Raw genomic sequence first — 19,563 nt, 5'->3', positions numbered from 1 at the left:
CATTGTGCTTACAACCGTCAGTTCAATACTGGCTTAAAAATTCCCGTGGAAACCCCCCCCCCCCGCCCCAGAAACTGGGAGGGTTATAGACCTTTTTATTAAATTTCTCTACAATTTGTAAAAATCCTGGTTTTTTTTAATCTCCAAGTTGCAAATGTTATTTACAAGATTCCACACATTGTCCCGCGTGTGCGTGTGACTCCAGGAACACTCAGTGTTACCGGTCGGAATCCGAAAACGGGGGGGGGGGGGGGGGGGGGCAAATGAAAAGAGAGACGGTAAATGGCGAGGGCGTTAAAGGTGATTTTTCTTTCTAGTTACCACGTGTCGTTCATTTATCAAAAGTGGCTGAAGATTGCATTCAGCAGGCAGAAAAGGCCATCCCCAAACTACAAGGAAAACGAGGCAGGCAATGTTAAAATGGAAGATTCATTCGTCTTAAATCCTATAAGACTACACTGGAAAGTTCCCTGATATTAATAAATTATCATCCTAAATAACTGGTTCACTATTCAGAACACTGGATTAAAATGTACCTGATTTATCTGCTTCTCGAAATATTATCTTTATCTTAAAAATATCCATGCATCAGATCATTATTGCTGTATAGAGCATAGTCCAGGCTTTGCGTGAAATATTGCCTTCAAAACTGTCTCCGTTATGACATTTCTCATCTTCTTGCAAAAAAGTTCAAAATATAGTTATCTTACAATTGGCATAGATTGAATACGGGTTGCATGCATAAAATGCAAGAGTTCCACAAAAGTAACTTAGCAAAAAGTTTGCTTTTTTGTTCCGTTTCTCCTTCAGAAAGTGTCAAGCGCTTTGGCATGGTGAGTAACAAATTGCCAACCTGTTAACTGACGGTTCGACAAAGGAAGAAATAAAATCTGATATCAGAAAGTGCAACTCAATAGGTCAGAAACTTGGGGGGCGTCAGCAGGCGGGAGTCCAAACCACACCGACGGGATCAATCAATTCGAGCCGTCCTCGGGGACGTGCGGTGAGGGGTGGAGAGGGATCTGCTCTGATCGATGGCAAAAGTACGTGATCGAGTCCTCCCGGACTCCAAAGGGGTTGTCCCTCTGAACAGGGGGGGGGGGGGGGGACACGAGAGGCGTTGATAGTTTGAGTGAGGAGGTTGCTTTTGTAATCAAGTGAACTGTAATCTCTCGACCTTCGGTTCATGTAGAAATGTGCTGCGATCCCTAGTCGGGGTCGGGGCTTGGGAGGAGGAGGGGGGCGTTGGAGTTGGGAAGGGTTTCGGGGCAGCGTCTCAAGCCTCCACCGCATTCAGTGCAGGCACTGAGCCTTTAAAGCAGGCGGACTCGTAGTGCTTGTTCAGGTAGGATTTCAGGGCGAAGGTCTTGTGGCAACGCTTGCACTTGAAATGCTTGAAAGAGGAGTGAGTTTGCATGTGAGCGCGGAGGTTGGAGCGGTCGGCGAAGGCTTTGCCACAGTGCGCGCAGCCGAAGGGCTTCTCGCCGGTGTGAGAGCGCATGTGACCTTGCAGGAGCCAGGGTCGACTGAAAGCTTTGCCGCAGATGTCACACTTGTGCTTGAGGTCGTGGGTCAGGAGGTGCATGGCCATGGCCGGCATGGACACGTAAACCTTGGCGCAGGTCGGACACTTCTTGGCCATGTTGCTGTCGAGGCTCCGGTGGGTCTGCTTGTGCCGACTCAGATTGGACGACGTGGCGTACGTTTTGCCGCAGTCGTGGCATGTGTGCCGCTGGATGGTGTTCCGGGAGCCGCCGACCGCTTTCCTCCTGGACCGGCCATCGGTGATGAAGAAAGCGTCCACCGTGTAGCCTTCGCTCACCGCCGCGTCCCCGTTGATGTAGCCGGTTGTGATCCCGGACTGCGGGCTGTCCGGCGCTTCCGAATCCGGGACTCCGTATTCCTCATGCACCGTTGCATAGATCGGTGCGGGCGAAGACAGCTTAATCGCGCTCTGAGGGTCTCCGTCGTAAACGGAAGGCGTCATGTACTCGGTGATGTACCCTGGCGACACAGAAAAGAGAGATGGAGATCTTTGTTCACTTCCTTCATTGAGCACAGGAGGTCAGGGAAATCTTCATCGCGCCCTTAAATACAACCTGCTGGGTTTCTTTCCGCTATTTATACCCCGCAACAAGCAGACTGCAGCTTGCAATGTATTTTTAGCCACATTACAAATGGGAGAAACAAAAGCGAGGGCCCATGCGCTCTCACTGTTACCCGCCTCGTAAAATGACTTCACAGGACACGGGCCAATAACAAGCACATTGCATTTAGAAACGAGTAGTATTATATCCGAATAAAATATTGCCTTTTAATTCGTCACACACACACACACACACAGAGTTAGGGTCAAAATTACAGAGGGCCGCATTCCAGTAAATGAAACTCGATCGACGAGCGATCAACAAGCTGTCCCCCCACCTCCTCGCATTTGTGGGGGCAAAAATCCAGTGGAGACCCCACGTGGGGTCAGCCAGGGAGGCTGCACAGATTGCACGCCCCACCAATGGAAGTCCATTGTGTCCTGAAGCCAACATTGCAACACCAGGGGACAATATGGCCCACAGATCCGCATGCCGCGCATGTAACAAGAAATAAATCTCTCGGAAACGGGAAATAAAAATCAAAGGTATCCAGACACAGATCCTTTGTTAGCCACAGATCCAAGAACAGGAGTCAAGCAGAGGGACAGATGTAAGCCAGGGGTTGAATCGATTTTTGTTTGAATTTCATTAAACTGAAGATGCAACAAGCATGAATGTCTTTCCATTAATAATATATTACGGCTGAGATGGGCTCCTGCAGCTGGACTAAGAAACGGCGCAGAGAGGAGCGCTGGGCCCTCGCCTACAGTACTGCAGTTTTTTTTTCCAACTTTCTCTCCCCCTGCCTGTCTGCACGCGAGGCTCTTATCCAACCCCCCGCTACATTTGCAGGCGAGCACCACGTCCTAATTCCCCATTCTTTGAACACCCCCACCATTTAAGAGCGAACTCGCTCAGTCAAGAAACAATGCGATCAATGGAAGCACTATTCTTGGATATAAATACCTCAAAATACCGCACGCAATGCGTAAAATGCTTACACGGGCATGCAACCTTGATGCAGTTATTCTAACAAGGGGGTTTCGCGTGTGTTTGGTGCCAATCTTTGCAAAGACGGCGCAGAGAACGAAAGGACCGAGCAATGAAAATGCTCGACAGAGCAACAGATCAAAGAACAAGCAGCGTTTACCTTTCTCGTGCAATCGAGTGGTTAGACTCCCCACGTTATTGGCGGCGCTTCTGGCATAGGGGTTATCGTCGTCTGAAGTCGGCGATGGGATACTGGTGGTAGGGGATGGGAAATCATCCAGCTTCACTTTCTTAACAAGGAAGGAACGCGGCATGTTTTCCTTCAGCAGACCCGTGAGCACAGAGCAGGTTTTAGTCTCCGTACCCAGCGCCTCTTTCCGCTGGGGTAAGAATCCCGTCCGGGTTCAGTTTGAGCACTGGACTGCTCCGGCGCCGAGGGGAAAGTGAACGGGTTCAGTTTCAGCACCGGACAGCTCCCAGCGACACCTGTTCTGGGTGGAGGGGGAGAGGGGGGGGCGTAAAGTCCCTGCTACAATTTCAGTACCGGACAGCTCCCAGCGACTCCTTTCCCGATGGTAAAGTCCCTGCTTAATTTCGGCACTGCTCAGCTCCCCGTAAAACCGCGGCTTCGATTTCAGCACTGGACAGCTCCCCGTGACTCCTCTGCCGAGGGGAGAACCGCGGCTTCGATTTCAGCACTGGACAGCTCCCCGTGACCTCTGTGCTGAGGGTAAAGTCCCTGCTTTAATTTCAGAACTGGACTGTTTCCAGCGCCTCTCTGCTCCGCTCCTTCCTGAAGCCGCCTGAACGATGAGAATTAATTCTACAGGCTGTGAGGTCAGCAGCTGTAGGTTTTATACAGTCGCGATCAGGTGGTAAATGGAAATGCTTAATTCAGTCCATCAAAAATTCTCTGGGGATCCACATTACGCTAGACGAGCTCGATTTTTTGTTTGCGGTCCCCGCTCTCTCCTTTTCTTCGCTCACTGTTTGCCTCGGCTGCTTGGATCCCGCAGATCTCAACGATTTAACGCTTTGGTCTATAATTCCGGGGAGTGCTGTTAAGGTTGTGAGTTGTGAACTCTACCGTTATGAAATGCTTCGTGCGTCTTGCAACAAAGCCCAGCTCCCAGAGATGCAGGACCCATTCCAATTCACCTCGAGAAGAAACTGTTTCACAGAGGATGCTATAGCCTCATCCCTTCACTCCCGTCCTGACCCACCTGGAGAACGAAGCCTCATACGCCAGTTCATTGACTTCAGCTCCGAGTTAATATAATAATTCCCCAGAGGCTGGTGGGGCTCAACACCCCTCTCTGGAACTGGATCCTGGACGTCAGAACCGGAATCAGAATGAGAATCAGAATTTATTGTCACGAACAAGTAATGACACAGAACAAATAATCATGTTATAACCATCTTATAAAAAAGTAAGGCAGTGTCCTGGGTTCATTGATTATTCAGGGATCTGATGGCAGTGGGGAAGTTGTCCACGTGCTGCTAAGAGCTCATCTTTAGATTCCTGTACCTTTCCACGTGTGGTAGCAGAGTGCAGAGGGCATGGCCTTGAATGGTGGGGAGTCCTTGAGGATAGAGGCTGCTTTTAAAAGACACCACCTCATGTAGATGTCCTCAATGGAGTGATGTCACAGGCCAAGTTAACAACCCTCTGGAGTTTCTTCTTGTCCTGACAGTTGGCACCTCCATCCCAGGCAGTGATGCAACCAGTCAGAATGCTCTCCATAGTACAACTGTAGAAGTTTACCAGAGTCTTTGGTGATGTACTGAATCTTCTCAGATACCTTCCAAAGTATAGCTGCTGGTGACCCTTCTTTGTAATTGTATTAACATGAAGGCTCCTGGGCAGGATCTCGGAGATGTTGGCATGCAGAAATTTGAAGTTCTTGACCCTCTCCACTACTGTGTCCTCAATAAAGACTGGGTCGTGTTCCCCTGACTTTCTCATGAAGTCCACAATCCTCTCCCTGACTTTGCTGACATTGAGTGCAAGGTTGTTGTCATTACACCATTCAATGAGCTGAACTATCAACCTCCTGTATACTTCCTCATTGCCATTTGTGATTCTGCCGCCAACTGTGGTGTCATTGGCGAACTTATAGATAGCATTGGATTTGTGCCTGGCCGCACAGTCGTGGGCGCATAACGAGTAGAGCAATGGGCTAAGCACATATTATTACACCCAGAGGATCCCAAAACCCAGCAATGATAGAAATTCACCAAGGCGAATGGTTACTTAAACAAAAGTTGCTTTTAATTTTCTTTAAACATAAAGAAGGATCAAATTTTAACTTATTATTAACTTAACTTAACCCTCTTCTAATTCTAAACACACATATTTGTAATGTGTGTGCATGTTCAGCAAAGTTCTTTGATTAGTAGTCCAATCTCACTTCTCACTTCTCAGTCCCCTCCAAGTTCACCGGTATCAGGCAATTCTTATACTGTGCACAGAATTTAACATTTATGAATTTCACCAGGCCTTGGTGCTTAAAGTTAAATGGTTACCACTCAGGAAGGTTCTCATCAGTTTCAGAGAGATATTTGTTGCTTGTTGGACACCCACAAACTGATTTCCTCTGATCAGTCACTTCAGTGTCTTGCTGAAGAAACTTGCCCCATCATGGGTTTTCCAAATGATCACCTCTTCTTCCAGGTCACCACAGAGTTCCTCTTGTTTCCCTTATTTCAGGAGAAACGCTCTAGCCAGCCGTTTCCTCTTGTAAGGACTACAAGGTTTTTCAACTCGCAACCCATCTTCAAAATGGGGTTTTTTAACAAGCTGCCAGCTTGAAATGCTACAGCCTCCAAAAGCTACTGTAGAACTCAGTTCTCTCTATCTGTCTCCAAAGAATCACATGTTTTTTTTCTTTCTGTTTGCAAAAACACATGACCCCTCTATAACATCAAAGTGCTACCAAACAGATTGCTGGCACTGGAATCAATTTCTTGAGCTGGCCATCTGTTGCTTTATTCCGTAACATCAGCCCAATTACCACCTACTTGTGAAGTCTCCATAGGCATCCTTCAAAGTTTCTGTAAAGTCACTGAGGACATGAAGTCTCTGCTTGTGCATAGCTCTTGCATTGAAATGGAGATGTCTTTTGTGAAATGTTAATGTCTATTTGTAAAGTGACCTACACTAAACCCCCCACAATCTATCTCTATGAAAACATATTTATATATAATACAAAATATAATATAACCAATAACCATATCCTTGGGGTGAACCTGCGTTGATAATTAATGAGGAGGAGATATTGTTTCCAATTCATACTGACTGTAATCTTCTGATGAGAAAGTCAAGCGTCCAGTTGCAGAATGGAGTCTAGAGACCTAGAGTTTGCAACTTCTTGACCAGCACTGATCAAATAATGATGTTGAGGGCTGAGCTGCAGTCAATGAAGAGCAGCCTTATGTATGAATTGCTGTTTTCGAGGTGATCCAGAGCTGAGCGGAGAGCCAGTGATATTGCATCTGCTGTGGAGCAATTGTGTGAATTGCAGCAGGTCCAGATCTTTGCTTAGGTATGTGTTAATTCTGGCCATGACCAGCCTCTTAAAGCATTTCATCACAGTAGAAGTTAGTGCTACTGGGTGATAGTCATTGAGGCAGATCACACTACTCTTCTTGGCCACTGGGATGATTGATGCCCTTTTGAAGCAGATGTAAACCTCTCACTGGAGCAATGAGAGGTTGAAATCGCAAATTGAGTCATTTTCCCTTTTAATCCTAGATTTATCTAAATTTATTTTATCCATAGTGTCTTGCAACAGAAATAAAATCCTTATTTAATGACTGAGAAATCAAAAACTCAAATTTCGTTAACTTAGGAATTTTCATTTCTCTTCCAAAATTATCTTTCACTAACACTCTAATTTGGTAGTACACAAATAAAGAATTCACTGAAATTCCAAATTTCTCTCTAAGTTGATTAAACGATAAAAATTTACCCTCTTCAAAACAATCCTGCAACAACTTTATTCCTTTAATCTGCCATTCTTTTAAAAATCTATTATTCAGCAAAAAAGAAATCAATTCATTTTATTATATTGGAGCATGAACTGATATTTTATCTTTTGTACCTATCAATAAATTCCTTTTAGTCCAAATCTCTAACAAATGTTTTAAAATCGGCACATTATATCTCTGTAGTAAAACAGAATTCCACTTAAATATAAAATGATGTGAATAAGGTTGTGAAATTCTAGCCATTTCTACCCTAGCCCAAATAGGAAGATACAAAACATCCAACATGCGATTAATAAATCTTAATTGAGCTGCTTCATAATAATTTTGAAAATGAGGCAATTGTAAACCTCCCAAGGCATATTTTCAAGTCGATTTATGTATCGCTACTCTAGCTAACTTCCCCTTCCATAAAAATTCTCGTACTACTTTATTTAAGTCCTGAAAAAAAGATTTCACAAGTAGACAAGGAATCGACTGAAAAAGATACTGAATTTTGCGGAAAAACATTCATCTTAATACAATTTACTCGACCTACTAATGACAAAGGTAAATCCTTCCACTTAATCAAATCAGCCTTAATCTTTCTCATTAATGGTACATCATTTAAATTATACAATTATTGAATATTTACATCAATCATTATCCCCAAATACTTAACTTTATCAGTCCAGCAAAATTTAGTAATTTGTCTACACTGATCGTAACTTGCATTAGAAATTGGTAATATTTCACTTTTGTCCCAATTCACCTTATATCCTGATAATATTGTTCCAAACATTCTTGAAAATAAATTAAAGATCGTTCCGGAACAGTTAAATATATCAAAACATCATCAGCAAATAAATTAATCTTCTATTCATCGTCTTCTATCCTTAGACCTCTAACATTCTCATTCTGCCTTATAGCTTGAGCTAATGGTTCGATGACCAACGCAAATAGAGCTGGCAACAAAGGACAACCTTGACGAGTTGAGCGCGATCATTTAAATAACGAAGAGGTTTGACCATTTGTCGCCACCCTAGCAACTGGAGCAGACACGGACATACCCCTCCATAAATCTTCGTCCGCGAAACCAAGCCAAAGAAAGAGCAACTGGATTATTATATAGTGCCTTTACCCAACCAATAAAAAAAAGAGTCCAAATTTAAATTTCTCCAAGACTTTAAATAAGATGACAATGAACTTAGCATGGCAAAGTGATTTGCAAAATTGAATCGAAGAAGGTTGCTTCACTCCAAGTGAAGAAGAGGTCTGGATTCTCTCCATTCCATTTGATGCGGCTCCTGCAAAGGGAACCCACTTGACACCGTTCTCACAGATCTATTTCCTTTGGAGTTTGGAAGAATGAAGGGCGATGTTAATGAAGCATATAAGATCCTAAAGGATGTTGGCAGGGTAGATGCTGAGAGGTTTCCGTTAGTGGGAGAATCTTGGATGGGATGAAGATGTTACAAAATAAGGGGATGGTTACTTTAAACTGTGGCGCATAGAACTGACATTAATGGTGAATCTCTGGAATTTTCTATTCTCCACCTTATAGATGAAATATCACATTCCTGAGAACTTAGAACAGTGAACACAGAGCACAGTTTTGGAGGTTTTGTATGAGGAGTTTACTCAGTTGATCAGCATTCTCACTGCCCATGGGAAGAGGCTGTTCCTCAGCCTGGTGGTGCTGGCTCTGATCCTCCTGGATCTCTTCCCCAACGGGAGCAGCTGAAAGATGGTGTGCAGGGAGGAGGGGGTCCTCAATGATTTTGCCCGCCCACATCAAAAATCGATCTCAATAGAGGTGGCGCAGTTGATGTAGTGGTCAGCGCAATGCCATTACAGTGCCAGCGATCGGGACCGGGATTTGAATCCCATGCTGACAGTAAGGAACTTATATGCTCTCCTCAAGTCTGCGTGGGTTTTCCACGGGGACTCTGGTTGCATTCCACCATTCGAAACGTACTGGGGGTTGTAGTGTAATTGGATGTAAATTAGGCTCGTGGGCCAAAATGCCCTGTTACCCTGATGTATGTCTAAATTTTTTAAAATTGCATTTAATAGAAAGGTTACTTTTGCAAAAGAAAGATGTGCATGGTTGAAGGAAATATATTAGCAAGCACAGAAGACTGGATAAAGAACAGAGCTGCCAGAAGAAGTGGGAGAGATTTAAAATTTAGACATACAATACAGAATAAAAACACATCTACGATCTTGGCCTTGGACAAACCATGGGATCCGAGGGATACATGAACCATACTTTTAATGTGCCTTGCTACCTTCTGTCCCAGTACACAAGTGGTTCTCAACCTTTTTTTTTCAACCACATCCAACTTTAAGTAAACCCTAGGCCATCAGTGCTCTGTGATTAGTAAGGGATTGGTTAAAGTGGGATGTGAGTGGAAAGTTTGAGAATCACTGCTCTAGACCCAATTGTTACTGAAATATTTTGCTGTCCTTGTCCTTTGGAGTTCTGAAACCATGCACATAATGAGTCAATTAAGGACGATTAAAACAGTGGTTTTCTAACTTTTTCTTTCCACCCACATCCCACCTTCAGTCATCCCTTACTAATCACAGAGCACCGATGGCATAGGGATGACTGAAAGTGGGATGTGAGTGGGAAGAGAAAGGTGGAGAACCGCTGCTGTACACCTTTAAGAACATTTAATTCATGTTGTCTTTCTTCATTCTTTCTGCCAAAGTACAGCAGACCTAAGTGACTGATGACAGAAAGTTTGATGGGGTATATTGAAGGCGTTCTCATGGGCAAGGTGAGTGGATAGGGAGATGTTTGGTGGTTTTTAAGGTTGGGACATGTGAGGTTCTTAGCTAATAACCCCACCTTTGATGGGGCAAATGACCTCCTCTTTCTCCCATTTCTTGTGCTCCGATTGTTTCTTTTCATCACGTGGGGAAGCTTCAAAGCCCCATTGTTGCTTTGTACTCTCTGCATGTTAGTGACAAAGGGGGATAACACCACTGCCTCACAGCTCCAGACCTGATCTCTGGTGCTGTCCATGTGGAGTTTGCACATTCTTAGAAACATAGAACATTGTGGCCCTTTGGCACTTCTAGTCAGTGCTGAACTATTTTTCTGCTTCGTCTCATGGACCTGCACCCAGTCCATCGGCATCCATATCCCCCCCATCCATGGAACTGTCCAAATTCTTCTTAAATGTTAAAATCAAACCCGTGTTCACCACTTCAGCTGGATGCTCATTCCACACCCCCACCAGTCATACCCCATGTCCTCTGGTTTGTATCTCACCTACCCTCAGTGGAAAATGCCTTCCTATATTTACTCTGTCTGTCCCCCTCATAATTTTAAATACCTCCATCAAATCTCCCCTCATTCTTCTATGCTCCAGGGAATAAAATTCTAACCTGTTTAAACTTTCCCTTTTCCCATTTCCTGAAGTCCAGGCAACATCCTAGTAAATCTTCTCTGCCCTCTTTCTATCTTATTGATCTTTCCTGTAGTTCGGTGACCAAAACTACACACAATTCTCCAAATTTGGCCTCACCAATGTCTTATACAACTTCAACATAACATCCCAGCTCCTGTACTCAATACTTTGATTTATGAAGGCCAAGATGCCAAATGCTCTCTTTACAACCCTACCCACCTGTGACACCACTTTCAGGAAATTATGCATCTGTATTCCCAGATCCCTCTGTTCTACCCCACTCCTCAGTGTCCGACCATTTACCATGTTCGTCCTTTCTTGGTTTGTCCTTCCAAACTGCAACACCTCACCCTTGTCTGCATTAAATTCCATCAGCCATTTTTCAGCCCATTTTTCCAGCTGGTTCAGATCCCTCTGCAAGCTTTGAAAACCTTCCCCTGGCCACAATGTCTCCAATCTTAGTGTCATCTGCAAACTTGCTGAGTTCTTTTTTGTTCCTCGCACATCTCCAATCCTCCTCAGGGTAAGTAGATGACAAGAGAATGTGTGTGTGTGTGTGTGTGTGTGTGTGTGTGTGTGTGTGTGTGTGTGTGTGTGTGTGTGTGTGTGTGTGTGTGTGTGTGTGTGTGTGTGTGTGTGTGTGTGTGTGTGTGTGTGTGTGTGTGTGTGTGGGGCGGGGGGGGGGGAATGGGATGAGGTATTAGGTGTTTGGGAATGGAGATGTTATAGGTAATATATGGGGAAATGGAAGAGATTAGCTAGCTTTATGAGCTCTGCAGAAAGTCTGGCTGCATCACAGCCTGTGATGGGAACTGCTCACGAGTGTTGTGAGTGAACGATTCAAGATTCTTCTATTCTCATGCAATAAAACAGATATGATATTGGAAAAAATTTCCTTCAGTCGACTGTAAGGCAAACAAAGATTTGCCAAGAGCATAAATTGCCCGAGCTTCTTACAGTCAGAGAAAGAGAAGCAAAGGAGAGTCCCTTTGGAGTCACTGAGTGTCTGTGGATTTGTCTCCAGTGCTCCCGCAGCCTCTGCAACCGCACTTTCCAAACGTTCGGCAGCCCAAGCTCCAGACCTGAACCTCCAACACGATTGGGAAGCCATTGGCACCCTCTTGCATTCCGGTTCCGTTAACTGATACCCCTTCAGCCGGTCCATTGACCGCAGACACAAGCAGCCTGTGTGGGTTAACATCACTAGCAGCTCCCCGCTTGTATGCTCTTCAGCCTCAGAGCCTCTCGCTGGTGCGATGCCGTGACCACCGTAGGGTCGTCTCCTCTGCTTCTCCTTCTCAAACAGGGGAGGTGGTTTCCCCGTTTTCTGGTGCCCTGCGCCAGTCCTCTGCTTTCCTGGTGCCTGAAGCCCCTCGAGGCCGCTGCCGTACACAGGCACCGCCACCTTGGGCCCAGACCCTGCCGTCGCAGGATTTTAAAATAAACCACTGTTTAAAGCCTGTATGGAGCCATCGGTTGTAGTACTGTGGTGTGTGTGTGTGTGTGTGTGTGTGTGTGTGTGTGTGTGTGTGTGTGTGTGTGTGTGTGTGTGCGTGTGTGTGTGTGTGTGTGTGTGTGTGGGAGGGGGTGGTTGGCCCCTGTGGAGCAGCACTGTGTCTCCACTCCCCGCTCTCCCCAGGTCCACACCAGCGGCAGTGCTGCCTTTACATGGCCCTGCCGCCTTTTTTTATGCTCTACATTGAAGAGACTGGATGCAGACTGGGAGATCGCTTTGTTGAGCACCTCAACTCTGTCTGTCTGTTGTGTGACCATTGCCCAAGCCATCCCCTCTGCCCTCCCTGGACTCTGTCTATATTGCTGGTTGTCTGGGGAAAGCTGCCAATGTACTAAAGGGCCCATATTCTCTCTTCCCCCCCCCCCGCCCCTTTCTCTCTGTCGGGCAGAAGTAGGTGAGTTTGAAAACATGACCCTCCAGATTCATGGACAGTTCCTTCCTGCTGCTGTCAGACTCTTGAACAGACCTCTGATTGGTAACGGATAGTCCTGAGTGAAACACAAAAGTCTGGAGCCACTGTGATTGCAGTAGAAATACACCAGAATGCTGGAGGAACTCAGCCAGCCTTTCAACATCCATAAAAGACAATGACCTATTGCCGATGTTTCAGGCCTGAGCCTTTCTTCAAGGAATAAGCAGAATGAGCCAGAAGCAGGAAATCCCAGCGCCCAGACGGTGCCGGCCGGGCGAGGAATCCAGGCCCACCAAAGGTGTTCATTGGATAGTATAAGGGGCGGCGAGGGAAGATGGGAGAGACAGAGATAGGAAAAGGTGATGGGGGAGGAGGGGAAAGAAGAGGAGGGGGGTGATTGATTAATGAAAGCCAGAGAAGTCGTTATTAATGCCATCCAGAAGATGAGGTGTTGTTCCTCAAATTTGCGGTTAATCTCAGTCTGGCAGTTCACGAGACCATGGATGGACATGCCAGTAAGGGAATGATATGGGGAATTAAAATGTGTGGTCACTGGAAGATCCACGCTATTGCGGCAATGTTGGGTTGGGAAGAATATCAGGATCGGTGGGTTCACCGAGAGTCGAGTCTGGACACATGTTGTGATCACACGTAATCTTTATTAACACACAGGAAACAAATGGGGGAAGAACGTTAAATGGTGCTCGATCACTATTTCAGTTAAGTAACTATAGAGTCATTTACCTTGGACTTTGGTTCGACTCCGACAACATTAAACCTATACTTGACCTACTCACACACTACAAACAGGGACTCTTACACCCAGTTCCCTGGCCAACGGGGTCATGGCTCTCCGCAAGTATTGATCGATCTCAGCACTATGGCTCAGCTTCAATGTAGTGCACACCTTACCCGCGACACTTCCAGTGATGTCCACAGTAGGGACCTGGTGTGAGGCTTGGACCATGACGCAGAGAAAAAGAATCTTCAATGCATTCGTGTTATATACAGTGCTAATCTGTGCTTCTAGCCAATAATGACCCTGGGTAATTTAAATTAGACAATGGCAAGGTGTGCAATAATGGGTGGCCAGATTCCAACCTTGAGTGACTTCCGAATAAGTTTCAAATGGGGAGGACACGTGACCACCCACAGTACACACTTTCCAGATGGACAGAGCCAAGGTGCTCCACAGAGCGATCTTTCAGTCTGCAGCCAGTCTCTCCAATGTAGAGGAGACCACAATGGGAGCACCGAATGCAGTAGACGACCCTTGCAGATTCACAAGTAAAATGTTCCTTCACAATGTTTGGGGCCCTGAATGGTGCTGAGGGAGGAGGTGTGGGCACAAGTGGAGCACCTGCTGCAGTCACAGGGGTAGGTCCCAAGGGGACGACTAGTGGGGAGGGAGGAGTGGACGAGGGAGTCACAGAAGGAGCGGTCCCTGTTGAAGGTAGAAGGGGGAGGAGAGGGGAATATGTGTCTAGTGGTGAGATCATGTAGTAGGTGGCAGAAATGGGGGAGGTGGATGAGTTCGATGTGGAGATTGGTGGGGTGGTAGGTGAAGACAGGATGGATCCTGTCCTTGTTGTGTGTGGGGGATGTAGGGGATCAGGGCAGATGTGTGGGTAATGGAGGATTTGTGGGTGAGTGCCAAGTAGAGGGGAAAGCCACATTGTTTGAAGAACAAGGACATCTCTGATGGTTCTGTACTGTTTAACTGTAACATTCCACAGGAGCTCTTTCGAGAGCATCCTGGCCAGCTGCATCAGAGTGTGGGTACGGTCGCTGCAGAGGATTTGATTGGAGGTCAAAGTTGTTTTTCCCCAAGGTGGAAATGTCAAAGGGGCAAAGTAGAAAGGAGGCTGGTGAAGAACATTAGTTATACAGGGGGATGAGAGTGTGGAACGGGCTGCCAGGGGAGGCTCTATAGAGAAGAGGTGGAGAATCTCGTGAAATGGGGCAAGAGGAACAACCTGAGTGTCAACGTGAACAAGATGAAGGAGATGATCATGGACTTCAGGAGGACCAGGAATGACCAACCTCCACGACACATCAACAACCCTGTAGTGGAGAGAGAGGAGAGCACCAAGTTCCTTGGAGTTCACTTAACTAGTGACCTGTCGTGGACACTCAGCATCTCCTCGCTTGTCAGGAAGGCGCAACAGTGACTGCACTTCCTGAGAAGACTGAAGTGGGCCACCGTCATGTCAACCATCTGCAGGAGTTCTATCGAGAGTGTCCTGGCCGGCTGCATCACAATCTGGTATGGATGCTGCAGAGAAAGTCAATCCAAGCGACCATAAGGGTGGCAGAGAGGATCACTGGAGTCTCCCTTCACCCCTCTCCCCCATCGATGTGACCTATCGGGATCATTGTCTGAAGAGGGCACGCAAAGTCATTGAGGTGGACTCCTTCCACCTCACACACAGCATCTTTCAGCTGCTTCTGTCGGGGAAGAGATACAAGAGTATGAGAGCCAGCACCACCAGGCTGAGGAACAGCCTCTTTACACGGGCCGTGGGAATGCCGAACGACCAAAGGAACGGCTCACACTCGCCCTCCAAGACTCTCATCTTCATGAAGCGATGTTTATTTATTTATTTTTATGATAAAATACTTGTCCTACATATGTATTGTTTGCCTGTATGCGAGTCATGTCTGGTTGTGTGTCTGCATGTTTTTTACATCGTGGACCGGAGAACCCTGTACTTGTACAATCGGATGAGAATGAACATGACTTGGTAGAAACAGATGCTACTGCCGAGTTTAAGAGACATTTTTACAGGCAGATGAGCAGGCAGGGAGTGGAAGTATATGGCCTATGGTCAGCCAGAGGTAATTTGGCGTCAGGCTCAGCAGAGAGCAGGTGAGCCGAAGGGCCTGTTTCTGTGCTGTGTGGATGTTCTCGAAAGAGTGGCTTCACGATGCAGTGTCAAAAAGTTCAAACCACTGCCTTTGGGACTTCTGTCTGCTTTATTTATTGTCAGGAGTAGCTTTGTAAATATTCCACAATCAGCGGTTCGGAATCCTTGAAGTATTTCATAGTGTGGTGACAAATTTTTATTGCATCAAGATATATTTGAATAGTATTTTTATGTTTGCTGACTTAGGTACCCAGACTTGCTGAGTAGGGAAGGTCGCTGTACCTCATTAGAACATCGAACATTACAGCACAGTACAGGCCCTTCGGCCCATGACGTTGTAATGATCCATGTAAACCTACTCAACAATCGTCCATAAACCCTCTATTTCTCGTTCATCCACGTGTCTCCTAAATGCCCCTATTGTACCAGCCTCCACCACCACCCCTGGCAACACATTCCAGGCACCCACCACTCTCTGCGTGTGTAAAAAATAACTTCCCCCTGATGTCGCCCCCAGTCACCTTACAGCGATATAAATTTTTAAATTAATTAAATTTTAAATTTAGACATAACAGGCCCTTTCAGCCCACAAACCCGTGCCGCCCAATTACATGCCATCAGCCTACAACTTATGTTTTGAATGGCGGGAGGAAACTGGAGCCCCACGCAGACACGGGGAGAATGTACAAACTCCTGACCGACAGCGCGGGATTCAAACCCCTGTCCTGATCGCTGGCGCTGTAACAGCATTGCGCCAACCGCCACGACAGCTCGTGCTGCTCCAGATATCCTCTGATATTGGCCATTGTCATTTGGGGGAGAAAAGGTACTGGCAGTTGTTACGTGAGATTTAAATCAGGTCTGGCACGTTCACAGACACAGACTAAGAAACAATCTTTATTGTTCGCTCAGGGAAATCATAATTGAAAGCCACAAAACAACACGATACTAAAGCTATATAGGCTCTCACATTGGATACACCAACCCCCCGATACCAGTGGCCACCTACTCTCTCTTTATGACACACGTGCAGTAATATTTTGTGCTTGCACACTCTTACAAGACAGGGACTTTAACACACACTCCCGATTCCCTGTACCCACGCAGTGTAGCTCAATGCTAAGTGTTTCCTCACAATACTATGTTCCCATTTTAAGTGTAGTGCACAACTTACCAATGACTTCTCCAGCAAGGTCCACAGTTCATGACCTGGTGAGGAGCAGGGTTTGTAAACAGGACCAAGGAGCAAAGAGGGCGATCTTCTGCAAATGGTGGTCTTTTAGATTGCAGTAAGCTGGGGAATCCGGCCCAGGTAACTATGAGGTGATTAAATGGGCCACGGGTCAGGTGTGCACTAAAAGGTGGGCGGAGTCCAATGTTGATGGACAGGTGATGCGACTTCAGACTAGGTTCTAGACGGAGAGGCCACGTGTCCCTCCACAATCCCCACTCTCACCAATTTCCGGACGGAAGGGTCCGTGACCCTCCACAATCCCCACTATAGCTGTTCCCCCTCTCTGGACCTCTTACAATCTTATAGTTGTACTCATATCTTGAGGAAGGGTTCAGGTCCGAAACATCGGAGATATATCTCCGCTGATATATCAACCACTGCATGGTTGCAGTGAGACCAGACAATTTCTCCCAGCATCTTTGTGTTTCACTTGAGTGGATAAAAGGCCTCCTGTTCCCATGTAATACAACTCCAAGTCCTTGTGATGCCCACCCATAAACCTGGGTAACAATCCGCTCTTGGCCCAGTGGGTTAAAGCATGGAAATAGGTTGTTCGGCCCATCCTGCCCACGCAGACCAAAATGTCCCACCAGCACTAGTCCCACCTGTCTGCATTTGGCCCATATCCCTCTAAACCCGTCCTATCCATGTCTTTCCATCCAGACTTTTTCTGAAACATCGCAATAGTACCTGCCTCAACCACCTCCTCTGGCAGCCTGTTCCCCACACCCGCCACCCTCTGAGTGAACTGCCGGTTGGGTCTTGAAGTCTGTGCAGCAGGGTAGTTCCAGCATCCTCTACGGATTGATGATGAATGGGTTCATAGGTCCAGCTCCCAAGGGAGATAACTCAGGGTCGCGCCATCACCTGTCAGTCTGACCTCTAACCCTTCCTGAACATGCCCCGGGCTAGATAGACAGATAGTTAGAAGCTTCCAGCACAGTACAGGCCCTTCGGCCCTCGATGTTGTGTCGACCTATACAAACCTACTCCACAATCTAACTCCTCCTTACCTCACACCCGTAACCTTCTATTTTTCTTGTGTCACAGAGTATTTTAAATGTCACTTTCATACCAGCCTCCACCACCATCCCTGGCGAGGCATTCCAGGCCCCCACGACTCTCTGTGTAAAAACACATCCCCTGACGTCTCCCCTAAACTTCCCTCCCTTCACTTTGTACCCATATCCCCTAGTGTTTGCTGATCCTGCCCTGGGAAACAGGTTCTAACTGTCTAGCTTATCTACCTTCTCAGAATCTTGTAGACCTTTATTAAGTCTCCTCTCATCCTTCTACACTCCAAAGAGAAAAGTCCTAGCTCTGCTAACCTTGCCTCATGAGACACGTTCACCAAACCAGGCAACATCCTGGTGAATCTCCTCTGCCCCCTCTCCAAAGCTTCCACATCCTTCCTATAATGAGGTGACCAGAACTGAATACAATACTCTCAGTGTGGTCTCATCAGGGATTTGTAGAGTTGCTACATGACCTCTCGACTCAATCCTACAAGCCCTTTTTAACTACCCTAGCAACATGCACAGCAATCATGAGAGATCTATGGATTTAGACCCCAAGGCCCCTCTGTTCTTCCACATTATTAAGAATCTTACCATTAACCATATATTCTATGATCCTCTAGATGTAACGGGGCTTCCCAAGCAATGAATCACCGGCGAAGTATTGCCCCTGTTGCTGAGTGATTGAACTAATTGGTACTGTGAGGCGCCTCACAGTTCGGCGGGCAGCAACCTCCTTTGAAGAAGACCGCAGAGCCCACCTCACTGACAAAAGACAAAGGAGGAAAAACCCAACACCCAACCCCAACTCACCAATTTTCCCTTGCAACCGCTGCAACCGTGCCTGCCTGTCCCGCATCGGACTTGTCAGTCACCAACGAGCCTGCAACAGACGTGGACTTTACCCCTCCATAAATCTTCGTCCGCGAAGCCAAGCCAAAGAAGAAAGAAAAAGAAAGAACTAATTGGTAAGTAGCAGTGACAGTGGTTGGTTTCATTAGGACAATGACCGGCACAACAGAGAACAAGAGGTGTGACGGGCCCAGAGGACCTCAAAACCTAGTAGCAATAGAAATTCACCAAGACGAATGGTTACTTCAACAAAAGTTACTTTTAAATATCTTTAAACATGAAATCAGGATCACACTTTAAACTTATTACGCTTAACTTAACCCCCTTCTAATTCTAAGCACCCATGTATGTAATGTATGTGTAAGTTCAGAAAAGTTATTTAATTCTCAGCTCAATCTCACTTCTCACTCCTCCAAGTTCACCGGTATCAGGCAATTCTTATACTGTGTGCAGAATTTAACATTTATGAATCTTCACCAGGCTCTGGTACTTGAAAGGTAAATGGTCACTGCTCAGGAAGGTTCTTGTCGGTTTTCAGAGAGAGATTTGTTGCTTGTTGGACACAAACTGATTCCTTCCAATCAGCCGCTTTGGTGTCTTGCTGAAGAAACTTGCCCCATCAGGGTTTTCCAGATGATAACCTTTTTATTTCAGGTCACCACAGAGTTCCTTTTCTGTTTTTCTTATCTCAGGCAAAGCATTACACAGCCAGCCATCTCCTCTTGTGTGGACCGCAAGGGTTTTGAACAGGCTGAACTCAGAACTCACAACTTGTCTTCAAAATGGGGTTTCAAACAAGCTTCCAAAAGCCATTGCAGAAAACCAGCAGTCTCTCTCTCTCTCTCTCTCTCTCTCTCTCTCTCTTGCACTCTCTGTCACCCTCAGAGAAAAACTCTGTTTGGCTCCCTCTGCTTGCAAAACCACATGACCTTCCTAGAACAGCAAACTGCATTAAGACAGACTGTAGCACCGGACCCAATCTTCTGAGTCCTTTCATCTGTTGCTTTCCAAAACAATAATCCATTACTCCACAGCATGTCCAATTAACACCTACTTGTGAAATCCTTCAGCAAAACAGTTTCCATTGTCTTTATAAAGGCACTGGGAGCCTGGACTGTCTGGCTTGAGAATCTGAAATTTTAAATAGGATCTGTTTTGTGAAGTGTTTGTGTTTGTACATGATCTACACTAAAAAAACAAT

The 19,563-nt window shown here is 46.2% G+C and overlaps 1 protein-coding gene across 1 annotated transcript; it reads right to left on the bottom strand.

Moving 5' to 3' along the window:
- Positions 1–1,276: 1,276 nt before the first annotated feature.
- On the bottom strand, positions 1,277–3,391 carry scrt1a (scratch family zinc finger 1a). Its single transcript, XM_069917462.1, has 2 exons — positions 3,238–3,391; positions 1,277–2,004 (listed from the first exon to the last, which is right to left on the bottom strand). Exons 1-2 carry the CDS (start codon positions 3,389–3,391, stop codon positions 1,277–1,279), a joined length of 882 nt encoding a protein of 293 aa, XP_069773563.1.
- Positions 3,392–19,563: the final 16,172 nt, after the last annotated feature.

The sequence above is a fragment of the Narcine bancroftii genome, chromosome 1 (genome assembly GCF_036971445.1).
Source record: "Narcine bancroftii isolate sNarBan1 chromosome 1, sNarBan1.hap1, whole genome shotgun sequence".
NCBI classification, from domain to species: domain Eukaryota; kingdom Metazoa; phylum Chordata; class Chondrichthyes; order Torpediniformes; family Narcinidae; genus Narcine; species Narcine bancroftii.
Note: the sequence above shows the minus strand (reverse complement) of the source record. Positions and strands in the feature narration are given on the sequence as shown.